The following is a 23,037-nucleotide window of genomic DNA, read 5'->3' as shown; positions in this document are numbered from 1 at the left end:
GCCCTAATATAAGTTTCATCTTGGATCATGTATTACAAAGTTATCTGTACAAATTACCTTTACAAAAGGCACCTTTAACTAAGGTAGGCATGTTGCTTTGGAGATCTAAGTATGATTATTAATTACAGACAATTTAACTTGAAGAGTCTATATAAAAGAGAATAATACATGTATTTGTTTTGGCTGATTCTCTTTGGGAAAGAATCCTTTATAAAGATAAAAATCCTTTATTTGTATTTTCAGCTTCTCCAAAGTAATACAAAGAAATTGTATGAGCAACTCCATCACAGGTAATTAGTATGATAACTTTTGAAAATTAATCATAGCATAAACAGATAAAGTAGTATTAAGGAAGATCATAAACCAACAATTAATGTTTCCACAAGCTACAGCTATGGCAGCTCTCTAAAGTGCTTCCCTAACTTCCAGTTTAAATTTTTTTTCCTTTCTGTAAGCTTGTTGAAGAGATTTTCAATTGTTTTCTGATAACATGTGGTGAAGCTAAGACAACTAATCAGGTCTCATTCAAAAGCATGAGTCAGCTGAATAGGTCTTGTGTGAGAGAATTAGAAAAGCAAGTTACCTCTGCTAACAGGCAAAACATTTTGTGACACAGACTCCAGTAGTAAATTAGCCACCCTTAATAGTCCCTGGATCTTCTGGAGTATGCAGAGGTACAGCAGTTCAGGAGTTTACAACAGATTTCTACTATGTGTTGCAGTGGTTGGATTTTCATTATAAACTCGTGTGCAGGCAGACTGATTTGGCAAATCACATTCCGGCTGTCACAGTTTGGAAAAATTCAAGCAACTGATTTTATCTGAGCACAGCTAGGTCACACTAGTGATGTAGAGTTTTAGGTGCAATATCCAGCACTCTTCCCTTCAAAACAGAGAGGGAGAGAGTTGCCAGCACTCAACAGTGCAAATTCTGAATTTTACACTGGAGGCAGCAATGGACTGGAATCTTGGCTTTCCAAGAGAGGCTCAACGGCAAATGGAAAAACCTCAGGAAGGATTGCCTCCAGATCTACTCTCAAGTTTAAGTACCTGAGCCAGCTGTGACAAGAAAATTATTGAAGGACAGGATGAGAGGACAGGTTAGGAAGGTAGGACACCACATGGCATTCATCTTATTTGCTGTCATGGACTTCAAGATAAATTCAATTAAACTAAAGAGATTGAGAAAAATTATTGGAAACTTACAGATTTTTCATATTAAGCTAATAAATAAAATCAATACATCAAACTAATTCCTGTCAAGTTGGGTTGTTTCTGTAGAAATCAATAGGAACCCTACCTATTTCTTATCAAACTACAAAACTTAAAAAGTAGATACTCTGTTATACCTATCTTACTTATGAAATATAGATAATTTTCATAATTCTTTTATTTATGTTTAGGTGGTGAGGTTCTGGGTTTTACTAATAAAATCCTTCTAATATTAAAAAAATCCAAACAAAAACTCAAATAATTGAAAACCCTGAGCTTTTTAAACAGTTTGATATTTGCAGGAGAGAAAGAGGTGAGAAGGACTCAGAAAAGCAGTAGAACTGGGAAAGTTCTCTGTTGCTGTTACAGAGACATACCTGTATACAGACAGATAAAACTCAACATCAGATACATAAGGAGAGACAATAATCTAATAAATAAGGGGGAACAAGGAAAGGACTCATTAAATGCACTGCTTCCCTTATTCCACCCCTCAAATGATCCTTTTCATGTATAGAATTCATTCCCCATTAGCTCCTTTCTTTGACCCCAAAAATATTTTCTTCTTTTATTTGCCTACTTCCTTTTTCACTTCCAGCATTATTTTTCTTGATACTTATATCTTATTAAATAACATATGAGAAAATAATGCACAGACACCAAAACCTACAAACACATAAATTACAACTCATCAAGCAGCCATTTGCTTAAACTTTTTTTCAATATGTTCTGGAGTTACAATCACATCCTCTTGCATTATGCATTTGTACAATCATATAGCACAATTAATTACAGATCTCTTTTTAGAATATAATCTAATTATAGAAGAAATTCATTGACTTATTCAAGACCAAATTTTTTTCTACTTACAGCTCAACTAACTCCAGAAATGTTCTTTACATTTTCAATTGAACATTATGAATGCTCTCACTCACTGGGTAGACCACACACTTGGGAAGAATTAGTCTTTATCTCAACTTCTAAAAGTTACACTACATTAGTTCTTCATTTTTAAACAGATCTAGTTATTGCTTTGTCATTTATTAAAGATTCAGCTCCTTAATGAATTTAACATACATTTTGTTCCTATGTGGAGATACATAGACATATAACCTTCCTTAAACTAGAATACAGCATTTCAGTCTTCTGCTTTGCCAGGAAATAAAAACATATGGTGATTTTTTTTCCCAAGCTTATTTCAAACCAAGCATTTCTTTTTTTATTTCCCTTACTTTACAATGCTTCAATGCAAAGTACATCCTGCAAAAGAGACTTAAACAAATAAATATTCCAGTATTACAGTTGGTTACAGTGACCAATACACAACCACTTTTCTGTCTTCTAAAATTGTTGGCAATTTTAGTATTAGTTAATTTTTTTTTTTCAGTTAAGTATTTTTTAACTGAACTATCTAATGCAATAAGAAACATCCAGAATAATTAATAATCCAGAAGAATATTATAAGCAGGAAAATAAGCTTCGTGCTCAGCATTACGCACCTGTTTTGTCACCTAATCCAAATAGAAAAGCCAGTTTATTTTGTCCCTAAACATTGCTTTCTAGCAAGCTTTAGTTACAAACAATCCTCCAGGGAAACACCATACCAGTTGTACAGCATTATCCTTTCAGATTTGTTACCCTCAAAGATTTAGGCCAACCATTTTTCTGGAGAAGTTTGGCTATCCTGTGCTGCAGGAGAGGCACCTGCTGTAACAAGCATGTGGCAAGAGATCTTGTAAAAATAACTATAGCTGAGTTGATGTTGAGAAAAGAGTCACCATGGCAGGAGATATTTGAAAGACGTGCAGATGTGCTATTTAGGGATGTGGCTGAGTGGCGGACTTTGCAGTCCTAGGTTAGTGGTTGGACTCCATGATCTTAGAGGTCTTCTCCTAAAAGATTCTATAACTCTAAGTCAGCATGGATATTAACAGACTCCTAGGTAGTCTTTTTCAACATCTGTTTTTAACATCTGTGAAGACTTTTTAACTTAGATGTGTCTTCCATAGCACCAGAGGAGAAACTTCATGGGTCCCAGCTTAAAATTCTCTTGTTATGTCCCCAGTCACTATTGCAATTGTAATATGGTCGCAAAATGCTTGCTCATAGCTCTACGACTTTCTGACCACATATTAAATAATTTTTGAATGCTATGAAGTATGAATTCAAATGACGCAGACTTTGAGAAGGTAAACAACATTGCATTTAAGGAAAAGCTTATTGAGTTCTTTTAGAAGTTGGGTGAACTGTTGCAAAACTATTCTTAAAGACTCTAGAGTGATTTGAATTCATGACTTAATTGTATCAGTTTTGTACAGTAAACAATTTTTTTTAAAATTATATTTTTAAAAGAAACAAGGGTAAAATGTAGAAAACATTAGAGAACATGCCCACAAATAAAAGGAAAACATGTTGTAAGCTTAATTTTGTTTCAGTCTTGGTTAAAAGAGGCTTACCAAACTGTTGTTTCCACCTGACTGTCGTGCAGCTGTCGATTGTCTAGCTGGGCAAAGAGAGGAAAAAGAACCTGGATCCCTCCAATGGAATGAATTGCGCTGTGAATGGAGTGGGTTACAATAGCTTTCACATCCTAAAGACATAAAATAAAGGAAAAGCTACAATTAATCTCAATTTTAAAGGACAGTTTAAAATATAATTCTGCAGCACTTCAACACCAAATTGAGTGCAGACTTTAAAAAATTTTGTTTCAATACTTATACTTCAATTATAATGACTACACTTAAAGGCAAACGTTAAACAGAAAATTTTCAGTAACATGGCAAACTGTGACTTATCGTAGGAAGTCTGTATTTTTTATGGAATATTTTTTTCCTTGCTTTAGAAAGGGAGCAAAGAAAGAACAGTTCAAGTGAAAGTGATATTAAAAGCTGACAGAGCACAAAAGAACAATCTCTGTACGCTAGCAGACAAATCCTCTGTGTGATGTTCAGCCAAGAGTAATCACAGAACATCAGCTTAGCAGCACCAACCTGAAGCATGAGAGCATGGGGGGAGTGCACAAAAATGGAAGGATTCTCCTTTGGTGAGGATTCAAGGCATAGCTGAGCATCGGTGGCCTTCGCATTATAGGTAAAAGCGATGCTGCTGGCAAGTTTCCCATCATACAGCACTTGTTTGTGGTGCTCAGCCAGATGAATGTCACTCTCGGATTTAAACTTGAATGTGCTCTGAAAAAGACCCAAAAGTTTTACAAAGTAATTAATTTAGACAAATTCCTTGCCACAAAATATGCAAAAACTACATTGGACTTGAGAGAGAATAAATAAACTACTAAACTTCACTTGCATTTACCAGTAGTCTAATGCTACTGAACAATGAGATAGATTTGTTTCTCTTTAGTCTACGACACACCAACGTGTCAACACATTATTTGGTATTTTACATATTATCTCTCTTTTTAGCATCAGTGTTTACAAGCTTCAGAAGTAACTACCTTAAAAAAACACACACTAACCATAAATATGTTAAAATAAAATTTAAGCAAAAAACACACTAAAAATAAATAACAAATTAAATGTGCTGCATTTAAGTTCATATGAGCTCACTCAAATTAGAATATAAAATGCTATACTATGTTGATTAGAGGAATAGTTATTTTTGGACAATATTAAAAACCATGCTTAATTAACAGTCAGGAGTATACTCAAATGAGCCACTTAAAATAAAATCCAAAATAAATCATAAATTCCACATTTTACATTAATTTTTTGCAAATTCAGAGCTTTTCCAAGGAAGACTGAAAATTAACATATCATGATTCATATCTGATCTAAAATTAAGTTTTTTGGCAACACTGAAAAATCAACAAAGCACAAGAAGATAGATTTCTGTCTTTCTGCAAAGCACTGTAAGATCTACTTGGCATATAACAATTGCACATAACAATCATTTAACAGTGGCAAAAAACCAATTAATTAGTAGTAACACAGTACAGTGCTGTATTGATACAAGGAAAGCAAATTTATTAGAAATGACCACCATTTTATTGCAAATGAAGATACAAATATATATGTGTGTGTAAATATATACATATATAAAATGTTACTGCTAAAATATTTTCTGAGTCTAAAATAATTTATTTCTGAGATTATACATGAATCATTTCCCTTGCTTTCACTGTGCATAGTGATCACAATTCTCTTTATCCCTTTGGTCCTACCAAATATCTCCTTTCTCCCACAATCTCCTCTTTCTCTGAAGCTATTGGAAGTATCAGCACTGGGGTTTTTGTTATTCATGCTAGAATTAAAACAGGCAACTTATAAGCTATTGGCTTCTCTTTCCAAACAAATCAGAGATTCATACCATTGATGTAACCCCATAAACCCCATCCAGCCTTATCAGAACTCTCAGGGCTGCTGGAAACCCTGAAAAAATTCTTTTGATTACAGCAAAACAGTGGGAAAGCCCATCTGCTCAAGTGACTGACACAGCAATAAAAGGTCTGCTGACTGCACCCCTGTGTATGTGGGCCAGAAGCTGAGCAGACTGGCCACCTGACTGGAGCTGCTGGAGAGCTCTTGGAGCACATTTGTCTCAACCTTGCACTGTCCCAGCCTCGGTGATGTCTGGGAGAAGGGAGGCTGCAATGCTGAAAAGGTATCAGACACAGGCACCATAACAGAAGGGCCAGGAAGGGCAAATTCATGTAAATGGCAAATCTGTGGTTCAGTCTGCATTCGACAATGAAGGATAATATCTTCAGCTGCACTAGGAAGGATGCTGCCAGTAGGTGGAGGAAGGTGTTGCTTCCCTCCTACTTAGTATTGGTGAGGCCACACCTGGAGTTCTGGGCTCCCACAGGGAGCCAGGCACTTACTGGAGAGAATGCAATGAATGGTCACTAAACATAGAAGGATTGAAGCATCTCTCATATGAGGAAAGGCTGAGAGAGTTCAGACTCTTCAAACTGCAGAAAAGAAGCAGCAGAGGGGATCTCATATATAAATAACAGAAGGGAGGTTTAAAAGAAGAAGGAGTCAGACTCTTCTCAGTGGTATGACACAAGTCAATGGGCAAACCTGGAAAAAAGAAGGCTCCCCTCTGAACATCAGAAAACACTTTTTCACTGAGAAGCTGCCCAGCAAGGTGATAGAGTCTCTGTCTTGGGATTTACTAAAAATCTTCCAGGAGATAGTCCCAGGCAACTGGATCTAGGCGACCTTTTTTGAGCAGGGAGGACCAGAGGACCTCCAGGTTCCAGTTGCTTCCTACATTTTCAGCCACTCTGTGATTCTGTGATTTGTATTTGGGTTAAGAGTCTGTTTTGTAGGAAACTCCCAGTGGTCCCCACTTATTACTCTGTTCAAACTGCAAAGCTGTTTAGAACCAAACAGACTTCTTTCAGGCTGAAACTCAAATATCCTGCAATTGGTGATATTCATTCAGCCCAAAGGATCAGACTACAACCAACCCAAAGTAAAAACACCAATATAACAGTCTGTGAGTATTCAGTCCTCAGCACTAAATGATTTAATCTAGAAATGTGTTCCTATTGTGCTACACTACTTACTGAAGTAGAAATTCCCAAAGAAGGAGTATTATGCTCAGAACATGAGAGCTGGCTCTCTGTTGATATGGCTGCCTAGATCTCACTTATCAGGAAATGACTGCTACAGATTACAGATTTGTCCAGTGGAAGGTAACATTTCACCTCAGAGGGCATTTTAGCTATACATAGAAATCTTTGTGCACTTTCTGCAGAGGAAAAACAATTTAGTGATTTCACTCATTTCCAAAAACATCTACATCATGCTTGTTCTATATTTTAATGTTTTACCACATGAAAACACTTATTACTCTGAAAGTCTTCACTGACTCACAGCTTTTTCAGATTCCAAAGCTCATATATTGAGTTTTTCATAACTTTGCTGTTTAAATAAGTCAAGGTGTTTCAACACAAAATCTTGCCATTTCATTACCATGAAATATTGCAGTGTTCTAAACCAGTTAGGTTAAATCAATTTTATACACAAATTTTGACATTATTCTACCTCCTCAATGGCAGTGTTTAATATGCTGCAAGAATTTAAGATCACTATTTGAAAGTCAGACACAAATAAGTTTTGAATCAACATTATACTGCCTCACACTTTTAGCAGAAAAAAAATTTAAAGAAATATTCTGCCATCATCTAACAAAATGGTAACATAAATTGGAAATTCTGGTCTCCTAATCTATAAGATTATTGTAACAGAATGTAAAGAGAGGTTAAAAATTCTGATATATGGTACTACTTTATTACTAGCATTGATCCACAAGAAAAGAAATTCAGTATATGCATACTGTACTGGGGACTTGGGAAAATACATCCACAGGATGGTAGTAGAGGCTGTTGTGCATATGCAACTCTGAGGTCTGGCACAAGTAGTGTGAAGGCATCAAGACAGAAAGAGCGAGCCATGGATTTAAAAAATTCTATATAAGGTAAAAATACATATACAGGATCCATATAAAGTATGTTTGTGGCTCCTACTGGAACAGGAAGTAACAGAGAGAGTAGAGAATTACTCCAGCACTGTATTCTCCAGTAAAATTATCTGTGCTTGATCAGAAACTGCTTGAATACTACCAGCAGCTCTCCCCCTTCCTTTAGCAGCAAGACTGCAGCTTTTTTTATTTACTATTCACTACATATTGCCCTTGTAGGTTCAGCAATTGTGCATAAAATATTTTCTTGTACTATATAATTGGTTTAAGCAAATCTGAACTTTTGGTGCTGTTTTGTGTCTGTGTTCATGAATTACTGTATTCTTAATCCAACCTTATGTGACAAAAAGATCATTATTGCAGCACTGATCAAAAACAAACTCAGAAGCAACATATGGAATGATCTGATAACTTGCTTTGAAATGCCTATGGGAGGGCTAGGAGGAGTGGCACAGATTTGACAGGGCTATTAGAACAGGGCTTTGAGAAACAACCCTTTTACAAATAGCAGCAAACACTGGTATCAGATGCATCTCTTCCTCTCACATTACCTCCCCTGCCCCTCCATTCTGTTTATCAGCCCCTCGGGATCCCAGCACAGACGGGCTCTCCTCTCCTTGCTGCCTGGGAACAGGGATGGGCAGCAGGGAAAGCACAGTGAGAGCAAGGATGCTCCTCTCATTTCCTTTTTCTTTCTTCAATCTCCAACAACTGAAAGGATCCACAGAGTATCTAAAAATCCTGTTAGCAATGGCAAGGCTCAAAATGAGCGTGCTTTATCAAAGATAAAACCTAGGTATGCAAATATTGAATCATAATATGTTTCTACTAAAAATAGTTTCAAATTCCAAGATATATTATGGATTAACTTGGGAAGACTTAATGGGGAAGAGACAAATCATATAGTTCTATTGCCAGTGTATTTCCTCTCTTCCCCTTTGACATTTGATTATGAGTAATTTCTTTGCAATAGCTACTAAGAGTGTCAGTTTCTCACTATTGCTTCTCACACAATGTAACCTTTTATTTTTTAAAGAAAGCCTTTTGCTACAAGTGAAAATGTAGTATTTCAAACTAAAACATCTATTTGCTTAACAAATAAATTTTTATATTAGGGCATGCTGGTTATAACCAAATGCATTCATAAGAACATGCTGAGCAAGATCAGCACGGAAGGACTATGAACTGTTTCTGTGTTACTATACTCTGTACAAGCCAATTATTTACTGTATTATTTATTGTCACGTGCAATAAATAATATGAACATTATATATAAATATACAACTATTTGATACACATAATAAGTAAGACTTATTTTAATGACTTCTCTAGTCAGTCCTAAGACCTATTGCTTCTACCTGCACCACAGAACAGGAGTGGGACAAGGTGCAACAGATTAATTTATATCTGTAGATCAAGCTCTCACTTTTCCTGAACTTTGTGGCTTTGGTGTCATCCACAACATTATTTACTCTGTATATTAACAGATATGTGCAAACTGTCCTGTATACATTATTATTATGCAGATTTCTCTATTTTCCAGAGGTTTTAATGGCAGTCATGGTAGACTAGGAGCATTATGAATGATGGTGAAGGCTGCTGAATTAGAGGCAAAAGCATAGTCCCCTCTCATGAGCAAAGTAGGTAGAGGAATGGTTGCTTCCCCTAAAGAATCAGCTTCTCAGATATAATGGACTAAAGTATGGATTTTAAATCAAAGGAACTGCCATATGCTGTGTTAGAAAGGAAAAAAATCTGTATGAAGATATTTTCAAAAAAATCTCAGCTATTTTGAATAGTCCTTCTTTGGCAGAACAGTTTGGCACAACTGGAGTTTACAATTCACCTGGGGTCTTTTTAGGAAGGGTTGAACTGCTGAACAATTAGAATGAACAGGAAATGTAGTGAACTACTTAAGAAAAGTTTCTGAAAGGCCAGTTTGCATCAGCAAGTTGAGTAAGAGCAAGAACATGATCTCTAATATTCAGGAAAACAAGCTATATGTCAATTGAGGCTCTCCCTTAGACTATTCAATCCCATCTAAAGTATTCTGAACTGGGGCACCTTTGCACCAGCACAGAATCTGAAAGGATTTACAGAAATAACCTTAAATGAGAAGCGAAACAGGCAGACTTTGAGTGAAAGCTAGAGTTGGTGCCCTGAAATCTCTAAACTACAAGACATGGTTCCTTTTCCGATTGTGAGTAGATCTTGTGTTGGAAAAGGGTCAAAAAAGTCTTCTGTTTTGTCTTATTTTTGGGGGGAATAAGAAAGTCAAAGAAATAATTGTTATTTGCAAGGTACTGCTGTGGGAGCCTGTTCTTTTTAACTGGTGTTAAATAATAAAATATATATCCATATTTTTAGACAAGGAAGAAAATTCCTTCAGAGAGCAAGGGGGCATTAACTGTTCTGTGCATATAACCCAAATCCAAAACCATGACACAATGAAAGAAGAATTTCAGCAAAATATTAAATATGGATGACATTTTTTAAAGAAATCACTAAGAAGCTACATGTGTGCAGAAATGCAGTTTAAGGGAAGCCTATGAATCAAGTAGGGCAATTTGACAACTGTAATAAGGTTAGAGCAGTAACTATTGAAAATGTCATTTGGCATGAAAGCTCATATCCTTATCAATCCCTTCAACAATCAGAAAATATTACATAATAATTTGCACTTCTTGAAACACAGGAAAGACTAATTCCTGTTTGATATCACTCCAGTATGTTTCTGCATACTGGAATCCTTTATTAATTTAATAAATTCATAAAGGTTCCTACATTTGTTATTAAGTATAAGATTACAATTTCTTTTGTATGACCAAAAAATATTTGCCTAAAAAGTAGTGTATAAAGTTTGGAATAAAATACTCTTTGTTAGCACAGATGATGGACTTTTCATAACTGACTTAGTATTTTTAGTTTCAAAAACTGTCATAAACTATTGGCAATAGACCACTACTTCTCCAAGTAATCCTGATATACATGTGCTTATTCACCCTACACAGATACATACCATAAAAGATATTTCCATCTGCTTCTGTCATTCAAGTGTTAATCAAATGATGAAGAGCATGCATTTTCTACACACAAAATTAGTACTATTATAATCTAAATGTTGATTTTTACTTATGCCTTTTAAAAGTTTTTATTTTCAGAGTATATGATATATATTGAAAAATTGAAAGACTACTTTGGATGAAACTACAAATTTCAAGAATTAGAAAAAAGAAAACTTGGGAATACCTGATAGTATAAACTGAAATTCATTACTGTTTACACCTAGGGTTAGATGAATTTTCAAGTATTATCTACAAAGGCATTTCTGCAGATTTCTATGAAGTATCTGTGTTCTTGATGAAATAATACAATACAAAACCATTCCAAGACACGTATCTGACCAGCAATCTAAGTTCATGCATGCATCATTAATTTGTCCAATCTTCCCCTCAATGTCAGTGACAAAGCATGACTAAAAAAAAAGCTCAACTTTTACCTTAACAGGACTGTGTGAAACCGTGCATTTCAACAAAATTGTTTTATTATGCCTTGTTGAATGTTAATCTGCTTTAACTCAAGATTTTAAACACAAATAGTAGAGAAGAAAGTTATTTCTCTGCTATTTAGTGCACCAAATACAAAATTTCTCTAATCTGATTATGACTCAAAGTAATTAATTTACCGTACAAACATATTTCAGCTATTTTTTAAACAAAACTTTCATCTTTCAAAAAGATGGTAAAAAATTAGGGTTAGTTAGGATACTTGAAAAAATAGTCTTCTGTTGCTGAAAGCAAATCACATTAAAAAATTCTACATGATTCTATAAGGAATATTCACATGCTTCACATATCTTCCAACTATATCTCTCAATCATTTTATTTTTCCAGTTTTATGCTTTTAAAATCAGGTATTACCTTATATCCAGGTCCTAACTGATGTATTGCGAAAATCTGTGCTGGGTTGAGTGCTTCAGTGAATACATATACTGCTCCAAGCTGGCCACAGAACACTCTATTTGCATCAGCAGTCTCCGAAGACCCAAGAAAACATTTATCATAGCTCTGTATCAGAAAGAGGCAGTTAATAAAGAAATAATATTAATGCACAGCTACTAAAGCCACAAATAAAGGGAGACTGGAATTAAAAAGATAAACTGACCATTAACAATTCTTTATTACTACCCTGTGGTGAATAACTTAATTTTGAATACTGTAGCATTAACTGTTTTAGAGGTCCTTATGACTTGCTGCTAGGATTTGTTTTCTATTAATTGGTAAACATAAAAGACAGAAAATGAGAATAGTACATTCAAGCACAAAATAATCCCTCCTATTGCCTTCTAGGAATGTGACACACTTGAACCTCCTCTGAGTAATTGTACTCAGAGCTCCTACTGCTAATACACAAGAACACATGCTGGAATAGCTTCTTCTTTCACTGCAGTGCCAATAGAGCTAAACACCTCTAGAAGGCAAAAAGGAAACAAATAGAGGTTTTCTAATTTGCAGGGGGTGCATATTTTCTCTCTCTGACCACAGCCTATAATGATTTCCTTTGACCTTAAATCCTCTTCTGTCTTATTCTATACACACAAGGGTTGTTATTTTCCATTCTTTCTTCCAAAAATTATCCCTCCCTTCTGCTGTTAACTATCCCTGCCTTTCTGTCTGTCCATATCATACTATTTCAGATTAGGAGTGATTTTTTTGTGGCTATTTTGCAAGGATTTGGTGAAGTTTTCAGGTGCTTTCAAAAAGCCTGTCTAGAACAAAGACCTGAGAGACCAGAAAACATGACGCAGCAAAAAAAGGACAACAGGAAGAAGCTCAAGGATCTTTGAAAGTTATTCTCTCAGCTTCCTTGAGTCATAGGTGTTTTATTGAACAGGAACAAGGGTCTGACATCACTTTTTCAGCTGAGCCAATAGAACCTGCATTAGCAAACTTGCTTTTTCATCTGGCTTAACTGCTGAGTTTTACCTTGAGGAAAACTTTTGTCAGTTTAGAGAACGAAATAAAATACGGTGAACTGTAACAGCAACTGGTCTAGCAGGATAGGCTGTTAACAAGGAAAAGGGGGCTCAGGTGTAAGGACAGAGAAAGATCTGGAGCTCAGCTTTAAAAACACGTGAGGGAAGAGGTATCCAGGATTTTGTCTACCACTATCCTCCTTTGATTTACCTCTTTTATTTTTTTCCCCTTGGAATTTCTATTGTTTTAAGCAATTTTGACAAAATTTTAAAACTTCTGGCAAAACCTCTACACGAAAACGGATTCACAAAGTCATATTCAGGATGTACAGTGCAAAAGATGAGTTAAACAGATTCCTTTGACTCCTGGTAAACCTAATGGCAAAATTTAAAAAAAAAAATTCAGTTACTTTATTCAAGTCCTGCTTAGCCTTGAAGGCTTTCATGACACTGTGCCATTACTGTCAGAAAGTGTTACATCAATTAATGTTGAGCAATTGCCCTTTTCAATGGTTATTTGAGGAACTTGTCAGAGATACTGATGCCACCTTTTTCCTAGTTGATACTTAAATATTGTGAGACTACATTCCTGCTCATTTTAAGGGTATTTTCCTAGATTCCTCTAGTGACCATTAATTGTACAACAATTATTGTAGCTCTCAACAGATTCTGAGTCCTAATAATAATTAAGATCTAGGCTTGTTAGCTTCTAGTAATTTCCTTTTCTGTCTTTTTTTCATTCTTCCCAGTTTACACTTTCCCATTTCTGGTACTTCATTCTTGATTAGGTGTTTCCATTATTTTTAATTGGAGGGGAGGGATAACTCCTGATTTCCAGGTAATCTTATCCATTTCTGTTCCAGATGCCAAGCAATCTGTAAGCATGAGTTACACCTTGCCATGCATGTCACTTCACCTTTTTGCCATAATCTCAAACTATATTTACCCCTTGGAATATAAGCTCAATGAGTCCTTTATCACTAGCCATGGTATGTTGTATAGGGCATGAAAACAATAAAGATTGGCACTTATATGATTTTATATTTGATTAAATAGTAGTAATGAATTCAGAGGCAAAAATGGCTATATAAAAACAAAGAATCAGCAGCATTCAAAATAGAAACAACTAATACAAAAATGTTTATAATGTCTTTCCCTTTTTCATCCAAAATTCTATCTCCCCTCTAACATTTGGGTGAAGCATACTGCAAATATTTAATACATGGAGGCTCAATAAAATGAAAACAGTTCTCTTAATTCAATATATATTTGTGAAGAATGCAGATCTGAACCTGTAATGAGTACATCACGTAACATCCTATATATGCCTGGCCACATTACAGAAATAGTTAAGAACCCACTAAATTCATGGCCTTGTATAAATAAGAATAAATTCTAAGAAATACAAGAAAAAATAATTTAAAACAAATTAATAGATAAGCTTTTTTTTTTAGAGTTTCACTGTTTTTTCCTCCTCTATCTTTACTTCCATATCTCCCAGGCTACATATGAAAATGGTAGACTGAAGTTTTCTACACTTCTTGCTTGGATACAAGAGGTAAATTTCAGATACTGAAAAAGCCCTCACAAAAACATTAGAGAATGGTAATGCAAAATCAGTCAGGGTAAAAAATAAAATAAATTTGCAATATCTGCCATGACAAAACTTATGCTTAAAAAATTATATTAAATTCATTTCCGTAATGTTAAACTCAATAATGTAAACGTTATGAATGTTTTACTAGTCTAAAAATATGTTTAATCATAATACTTATTGTTCAGTGGTAGATTTGACACAGTGAGCAAATGAAAAATCTTGTCATCAGTACATTTAGCAATTTTAACTCTACATCTTGATTATATTACAATATTCATCCATAAAAAAGACTGAACAGTCAGATGCACTTAGTCAATATGCAGCTCCTGACCACTTCTGTTTTCAGAACTTGTTCTGTTAAATCTATCAGTGTAAACTACATAAATACTTATGCTCAACATGGGATAGAAAGAAAGAAAAATTATTGCCTGATTTACGTAGTGTTTTCTTTTCCTCCAACACCATTATGGTAAAGTATTATACTAACATCTTCCAGGAGACTAAAATTATATCTAAGTGTAAGGGTATGAAGGTAGATGTTAACAAATGACCTGGATAATTGCTCAAGACTTTTCAAGGGAATGCTTCTAACAATTCAAAGAAAATTCTAATATAGTTAAAACAAGAGCTTCTCTTCCTAGGTAATGTAAAATAGTAAGAAGCCTACATAAACACTCCTCTATTTTCCCTTTATGTATTTTATGCATTTGCATTCACATAACTTTCCTGAATTTCTTGATCTTTTTATTCTACTTCCTACTATTAACAGAACAGATTTTTGTTATTAAAAATACATAGCTAATGATAACTAGAGTCTTCCATAGCTTAGACTGTTATCCAGTGGACAAAATAAAAACCTTAGCACATATTTAAGACTTAAATAATCTAAATCTTGGCAAACCAATTTCACCTTAAGAAAAAATAGTACTTTTTTTTGCATGAGAAAGTAGAAAATAATTCCGTGAAGAAAATAGAAGTAGCAGAAGCAGCTCCTTTTGCTAAGCATTTGTCATTAAGGATTACTGATCCCCACACCATATAACAAATAATCCAGACCAGATCCTCTGAGACCTCAGCTGGCTTTTCAGTCATCGCATTTCACCTACCATGGAAATTTTTATCTTGCCAAGGAGAAACCATGCTCTGCACAAACTGAAAGGCTAGCCTTTTCTTGCAAGTCAAAATGCTTCCAAAAACCCCAAAAGAATGGAAATCAGAAACTTTGGAAGGCAGAGCTCTCCTACTTTAATTAACATGTAATATTTAAGCTCTCCCTTTCAAATCCTATTTTGCCTCTAGAATTTAGCAAAAGACAGTTCATTTCCCTAAGGCTTCTTTATCCCTTATAGTAGTCAGAAAGAAATGAGAACTACATTATAAATAAAAAATAACAAAAGCGTAGTAAGTTGATGAACCAAGAACCTCTGAAATTCTATCACAGATTTAGCTGAAGGCAAAGCACAAGAAAATAATTTTGTCTGCCTTCCACAGCCAGAACTTAGAGCCAGAAAGAGCAATATTTGCCTCTTCATTAGGTCCAGGCTCTCAAATATTCCAAAGTCAAAGGTACAGAAAGAGAGAACATGTATACACAAACTCAAAAAGTCAATAATACTACATTTTAATAAGCAGATGAATAAGAATGAATAAAAAAAGACACTTAAAAAAGAAAATCTGCAAATATCTTGAGGGGAAAAAAAGGTAAGACTTTTTTCTTCCTTTTTGAATTAACCATAAAATGAAAAGTGATGAGAAAGGAAAACCAATAAAATCTTACATCATTCGTGTTAACATGCCAGGCCATGTCACCATAGGATACCAGCTGACCGTTCACGTAGCAGCGTATTTCACTGTTCCTCCACCGGTTGTAGATGTGAACAATGCTTATCATGTACCACTGGAAAGACATGAAAAGTCAGTACACAGGGGCAGATTTTGTGCTATAAAACAAAGTTAATGAATGGCATAAAGAAAGGGTGACCAGTCTCATAAATTTACACAAAAAGACGAATCCTTGCAAACACGTAAAATTAAAATTCAAGTCATTGGGACTTCAAGTCCAGTCAATAGAACTATGCCTAAATGTAATGATGTACCTACCTGCTTTCTTTTATGGTATTAGAGGCAAAAATGCACACATACAATTTAATTTCAACAGTGCAATTTAATTTCAACACTGTTCTGTAAAAAAACATAGCTGAGTTTTGGCAGGAAATCAGAGCTATGTGCTCTTACTGTAACAAATTCATATCACACAACCTCTGTCTTTGCATCACAGCAAAAATTTCTGTCTATCAGAAATTATTAAATAAACAGAAAAAAATCTCAATAGCAAATTTGACAGCCCAGGTTAAGACATCATCCTGATTGTTTGCTTTGATATTTTTCCTCTCTTCTTTACCATTCCACCAATTTTTGGACAACTGTCATATCATTAAAAATGCATTAAATAGTCAGACAGAGAAGGCACTGTAATTTAGTGCTTCCACTTACTACTATGGTGATGTTTCCCATAGTTTATTTAACTGGAATCATGATGTCCATGACAAATAAATTCAAGAAGAACTCTGGAGTCTTCTTGCTTGGAGACATTTGAAACATAACTGGACAAAATCCAAAGCAACTTCATCTAAGAGTCCCTTCTGCAAGCAGGGGGAGAGACCAGACGGTCTCAATGCATCCCCTTCCAACCTAATTGACTCCGTGAAAATGTCACCTTGTCTTAAAAATAGCCTTTTATATTCCAATAATTTGGAATAATAATTGATATTTTCATCATCATCCATTTCTTTGTATCTTTTTCAATTATCATATTTTGATTTCCACGTTCAGATAAGTCCCTTTTTTCCAAAGTAGAGAACTTCTGCAACCCTTGGGGCTTGTTGACTCTCTTCCGGAGCTGGGATAAGTAGACAGAGAGCTTACTAATATAAAAACCTGTCTCTCTGTCAGAGAAAATAAAAGTAGATGCTTTCACATGTTGATTTTAAAATTAGACAAAGCACAAAGTTACAAACAAAACAGCATACAGCAAAACACATTTTGACAATAAGCATTACACTAGTTGTCAAATTGAGCTGTATTCTCTTACAAGTGTATAATATCTATAGAGATGAGAACACATATTTTTACACATCTGTTTCCAGGTATTAAATTTTTTTTTTCATTTTTCCCTCCTTTAAACATACAACTAACAGAAGGTAGAAAAATGATGCTGATCACACAACAATACTTTTGAGCATCTCATTTCTTGGCTTTCCAAGCAAATAGATTTATTGAGCAATGCTGGAATAAAGAAGTACTGCTCCAGCTTTGACTTCTGAAATCATGTATGGAAACTTTTTTTTTCCAAAGAACCATGAAAAAAGTAATTTTTGTGATCCATTGTCATCCTCAAATAAAATCCCCCCCAAAACGTAACTTTTTTGTCTGTGATTTTTCTTTCAGAAGGCTTTAAAACCATTTCTGAAAAAATACCAATTCCGATTCAACCTCGACTTCCTGAAAAACTCAGTTTTTCTTACACTGGTCTGTACATTGCTATTTATCTGTGCTCAGGTACATTATAAAGAGCTTTTAAGCAGTCTATTGGACTTTTTAATTAATGGGGGTTTTTGCTCCTAGTTTTTTGCAAATTTCTGTATTTGGGCAATTTCTCTAGCACTAGCAAACACTTTTTTTAAGAAGGAAAGACAGCACTTTGCTACCACACAATGAATCAAACCAAGTTCTATGATCTCACACACAATTTTTCTTGAACTTTTCGTTGAAAAAAAAAATCCTTTTTGTCCCTAATATTCAAAGTCAGCAGTACAAATTTCCTTCACACTCATCCTGCAGTTTTCTTCCCCATATTATTTTCTCCTCCCTCTGCTGTAACAACAGCTTCTTTTGGGAGTACTAAAAGACCCTTCACTATGCATTTTTTGTTTACTGCTGAAACCTGTCAAGCTTAGTCACCAACTGCTCTCACCAAGTCATATTCCTATTCCATAGGACAGCACAACCAGAGAGATGAGGCATCACACACTAAGCATTTCCAGGATGTGGAACTTATTTCTGTCACTGCTACAGTCAGTAAAGATGCTCACAGTTAGAAACACACACACACAAAAGCTATTTGCTCCTGACTATGCTGCTTTCCTGTTCCAGTTTTACAAGACTTGATGCTGAGGCTGAAGCTCAAGGAAGCAAAAACACTGAGGTTACCTACACAAAAATGTCAATTTGGAGTCCCAAAAAAGCATTATAGACATTTTAAACATAACAAATGTTATGTTTAAACCAAATTTCTCCACATATTTTTATAAATGCTTGCTTTAATGGTATTATAAAATGCACCAATTGAGGCCTAAAGTTATACATTAATATTACATATTGTACTGTGAATAGTGTCATATGACATAGCAGGAAGATCTTCACGTGAACAGAGCAACACTGATCTGCCTACATAAAGCTTGTAACCAGATAAATTGAATTTGTTACTTTACTGTGATTCACCAAAATTTTTTTAAAACCTTCAAGCCATATTATTCAGAAGTTTATTTAGGATGATGATTCTGACAAAATTTATTGCTGAAATGTGTGTGTCTGTGAGCAAATGTCTAGGGAATGGTACATCTGAAGGAAAAATATCACATTTCTTGAGTTAATTGCTTTATAAATGACTACACATTTTTTAATATGTATCTACACATTCAAATCTTGTACAGAGAAACCAATGTCATATCTAAACAACAAGAAGAAAATCAATTTGCATGTAAAACAGGATAAATTTTGACTTTTTAGGGCCAGGAATTATATTTGACAGGTTTTATTTCCTCCACTATGCATTATGTACTTTAACAAAGGCATGTAAACACAAGTTAATGATGAAAAAACATATATTAAACAACTAAAAAATGTATTCCAGAATATTTATTTAAAATACTTTCTAAAGCTAACATATGACTCAAATTGTATGGAGCATGAACTTTGGGATATGTAAAGCTAACATGGGAGTTATATTTTTATACACTTCAGCAGATCAGCAGACTTTGAATTGAAACTGGTATTCATATAATGCGATACACAGGTACCAGTGTTTCAGAATTTGTCATTTTGAGTAGCAGCAGCAAAAGCTAAATTTTTCCAGAGTTGGCCCAAAGAAAACTAGTCATTTTTATTAAAAATTACCAAAGCATATCTTGGTAAGATAGACTACTTCCCCATCAACAAGTAAAGATCAGCTAGATCCCAAGAGGTTATTAACAATAACCATAATACAAAAGTTAACAATTACATTTGTCATTAGATTCAGATGATACTTAAAATGAAAATTGAACTGTCATCAAAATACTTTTCTGGCTATAAAATTGGAAAAATGTGAAAAACAGAATTGATTCACTCCAGTGGATTCAGCAGATAGGTGTTTATAAGGCTTTATATAACCCAGAGTGATATGCTAGAGAGAGACATTACTTTGTTTTAAGAAAACCACAAATGACCTCAAAGCTACATGACAAAATTACAATTGGTGATTTTGAACCACAAATACACACCAAGAGAAATAGTGGAACATTAAGTTGATGTGTGAACAAAGGCATTCCCTCCCTAAGAGATTGGTTTCTCAAAAAAAAAAGTAAATTCAAGCACTGAAATACAATATACAAATTCTAAACCCATAAAAAATAGAAATGGGCTTCATAGCAAAATACATACAAGACTGATATCAGTGACAAAACACATAATGATTGCTGTACAGAAAATTCAATGCTTCAGTCAACAAACTGCAACACTGAAGGCCACAAAATCATCATTCCCCTAGGACTACTAGGCATAGAGTAGAAATAAACACTAAAATGATCTAGAGGTGCAATCAAGATTTACTACTAAAAATGAGAAATCCTAAAACAGCACTGAAATGGAAGAAAGTTCAGAGCATTATATCATACAGCATCAGATAATGAAACTCTAGCATTGCCAGCAAAATTTTTCAAGACCTTGGCAACAGTTACCAAGTACAGAATTTGCAGAAACAGAATGAAGATATTTAAGTAATTAAATGTAGCCATTCTACAAATATTCACAATTCATCTCTATCTGAAGCCACTTAAGCAGTAGTTTTGAAAAACATGCTGACTTCATAGCAGCATTACACTATAAATTATTACATTTCTCTTGAATTGATTCTGAACTGTAACACTGCATGAACACAAGAGCATTTACTTACAAACTTAACACCATAGCACTAAGGGGATTTTAGCCCTCCTCCCAGAAGGGATAAAATCCCCTTAGTCAGCACACCTTCAGTGCTCCTCCTTACTGCAAACACCACTTTGCTTACCTTGCGTGGCTGAAAGTCGTACTTCACACAGTGCTGGAAACCTTTGCCTTTTGACTTCAAGGATGTCACTATCAAGCAGTTGCCAACAAAATGAGCAGAATACCCAACACCTTTGCTAGTGCGGAAACTGAAAAGAAAGAATTAGGAATTAAATTGGGAAAAGGGGAATTATTTTATAGTAAAAAGGGCCAAATACTACTTTAAACTGCTGTGAAAAAGAAAATAAATTTGTACCCAGAATGGTGAATCTAATTTTCTTCCACCATTCTTTCTGGAGAGCTACTCACCTTCAGCACTTAATTGATTCCAAGCTACATTTTAAAAATCAGTATTTTTTTTTCCTAGAATACAAGATAGTAAATATTCTGTCTATCACGTCTCACCCTCAGTTTCTTAATTAATCATAATTTAAAATAATGCATCTGAATAAAGTTGCGAAAAAATATCCATTACAGAAAAATTGTGAGATGCCTTGCAGTTTTGGGGGGTTCAGAGAACAATGCAGCTGATATGACATACAAATTTGGATTCAAGATAATTATAATGTACAAGAATAATTTTTCAAGACATTAATAAATTATGCTAATGATATACAGTAATAATGATATAAAGTTTTAATTTTCTGAGTTGTGGATTTATTTTCATTTGTCAAATGGATAAAGGACTGAAATTTTAGGAAAGTCAGTTTAACAAGGATTTCCAAGCTTTCTTGTGACAAATATCATCAAGACAGATAAAGCAGAAAGCTCACACATTTCATATTTGAAATCAAAAGCATTTTAAAAAGAAATTCTAGGCTTCTTAAAAAAACATTTTGCAAAGGTAACTGGTGAAAGCTCATGAATGATATTATGGCAAGTCCACATCTACAGCTATGCTGCTTAATCACTTCTGAAAAGCTAAGCACGATGAAGAGCAGTTTGCTGTTAATAATATGGAGCACAGTGTATACAACTTCTAGAATTTTAATAAATAACCAAAGGCTGAAATACAAGGTCTAGATGGTGAATTTCATCTGTAAATTCTGAAATTAAGCTTTGCAAATATAAGAAAAAAAACTACTAATTTTGAGTATTTGTACAAAGTCCTGTAGCTTACGAATTAGTACTTCCTCATTCTCTTTATGCAGCTAACTTATGAAATAATTATATGTTATTGCATTAATAATGTTTTAAATTGTTTCTTTGTTGAAATATTTTCTTCAAACACTTTTACTAGTTTTTTCCTAGGAATTCTAAGACATGAAAGGTACATGCAAACACTAAGTTCAAATTTCACCTTCCTTTATAGCTGCTGAAATAGTATATTTTTAGTCCACCCTGCTACATATTTACCACCTTCATTTTAACACAGAAAAATTTTCATATTCGTGAAACTTATTCCATCTTCAGAGACTTACAGTTAAGTCAATAAGTGTGCATAATTTAAAGAGAGGATCACATTGTTGTCTTTGCTCATTGCCAAAAAAATAGTTAAACCATGATCTTATCAGAAAAAATAAACTTTATACCCTGAGGTGATTATACCCTGAGGTGATCACAGCTTAGACACTCATCTCCTATGAGGGCATTTGTTAAGGAAGTAAAAAAAAAAGACATGCAAATTCTCAAATTCTAGAAAGCCACTTTTTTTTTGTAACGACTTAGGACACCTTTTTAAAAACTACTAAAGGATACTTTTTAAAATTTTTAAAAACAAAGTAAATAGAACTGGTAATAACACCTATAGATGATTTTTCTGCACCCTAATGAATCCTTGCACAGAAGTTCCTACTTCCAGTCTTGAAGTATATATAGTATTTATTTTTTCCCCAATTCAGGCTGTGTCTTCCTCATTCTTTCACCTGCTTCTCTATATTGTACCCAGTTTTCTCTCCCCTCAAGCTGCTGTGCTGAAAAGGAGAATTATTCCCCGCCACTGTCTTTAATAAGGGGTAACACAGAACACTCTTTGCAGAAAAGAAGAAAGCACTTCTTTAATAAACGTAAAATGTCCTCTCTAAATAAACCTAAGACATAACCTAGGAATGAAGAGAAATATTACATGCTGTCCATTACCACTGACCTCAAAATTGAACGCTTTATAAAACTGCCATTCCTTTGCATCTTTTGAAGGCTATTTTTAACCTGGATCATGCCAACGATCCGGTTTCTACAATGACCCCATAGGCAGCTCTACCCCTCAACAAAAGGAGCAGGGAACAGACTCATGGAAGAATATCACTATACACACATAAATCTGAATTACCCAAATACACAACCTGCACAACCACAGCACTGAATTTAGTGCAATAAAAGAAAGGTTATAAAACTCAAAATACAGCTCTTACAATAAGAGCAACTGAATGTGCTGTGAGATGGTTTAAGACTTTGATTTATCTCCTTAGGGTCTTATGCCATTCAAAGAACTTCTCAGTAGGTAACTGCAACTCTCACAATGCCAAATCTGTTTCTCTGCAATGTCATTTCTAAAATGGTCT

The 23,037-nt window shown here is 34.5% G+C and overlaps 1 protein-coding gene across 4 annotated transcripts in view; it reads right to left on the bottom strand.

The window, feature by feature from the left end:
• The window catches only part of NBEA (neurobeachin), a 452,437-nt gene that overhangs the window by 336,454 nt on the left and 92,946 nt on the right, over positions 1 to 23,037 (bottom strand). For all 4 annotated transcript variants that reach the window (XM_054272359.1, XM_054272360.1, XM_054272362.1 and 1 more), the window contains exons 6-10: positions 20,559 to 20,685; positions 16,011 to 16,130; positions 11,582 to 11,728; positions 4,202 to 4,399; positions 3,668 to 3,801 (exon numbers count right to left, since the gene is read on the bottom strand). In XM_054272359.1, coding sequence (XP_054128334.1) covers positions 3,668 to 3,801; positions 4,202 to 4,399; positions 11,582 to 11,728; positions 16,011 to 16,130; positions 20,559 to 20,685 — 726 coding nt within the window. The remainder of the gene's footprint in view (positions 1 to 3,667; positions 3,802 to 4,201; positions 4,400 to 11,581; positions 11,729 to 16,010; positions 16,131 to 20,558; positions 20,686 to 23,037) is intronic.

The sequence above is a fragment of the Melozone crissalis genome, unplaced genomic scaffold, assembly GCF_028551555.1.
Source record: "Melozone crissalis strain CALT ecotype California unplaced genomic scaffold, PUWL_Pcris_2 ptg000013l_1, whole genome shotgun sequence".
Taxonomy (NCBI): domain Eukaryota; kingdom Metazoa; phylum Chordata; class Aves; order Passeriformes; family Passerellidae; genus Melozone; species Melozone crissalis.
The sequence above is the reverse complement of the archived record's forward strand: the minus strand, read 5'-3'. Positions and strand labels throughout refer to the sequence as shown.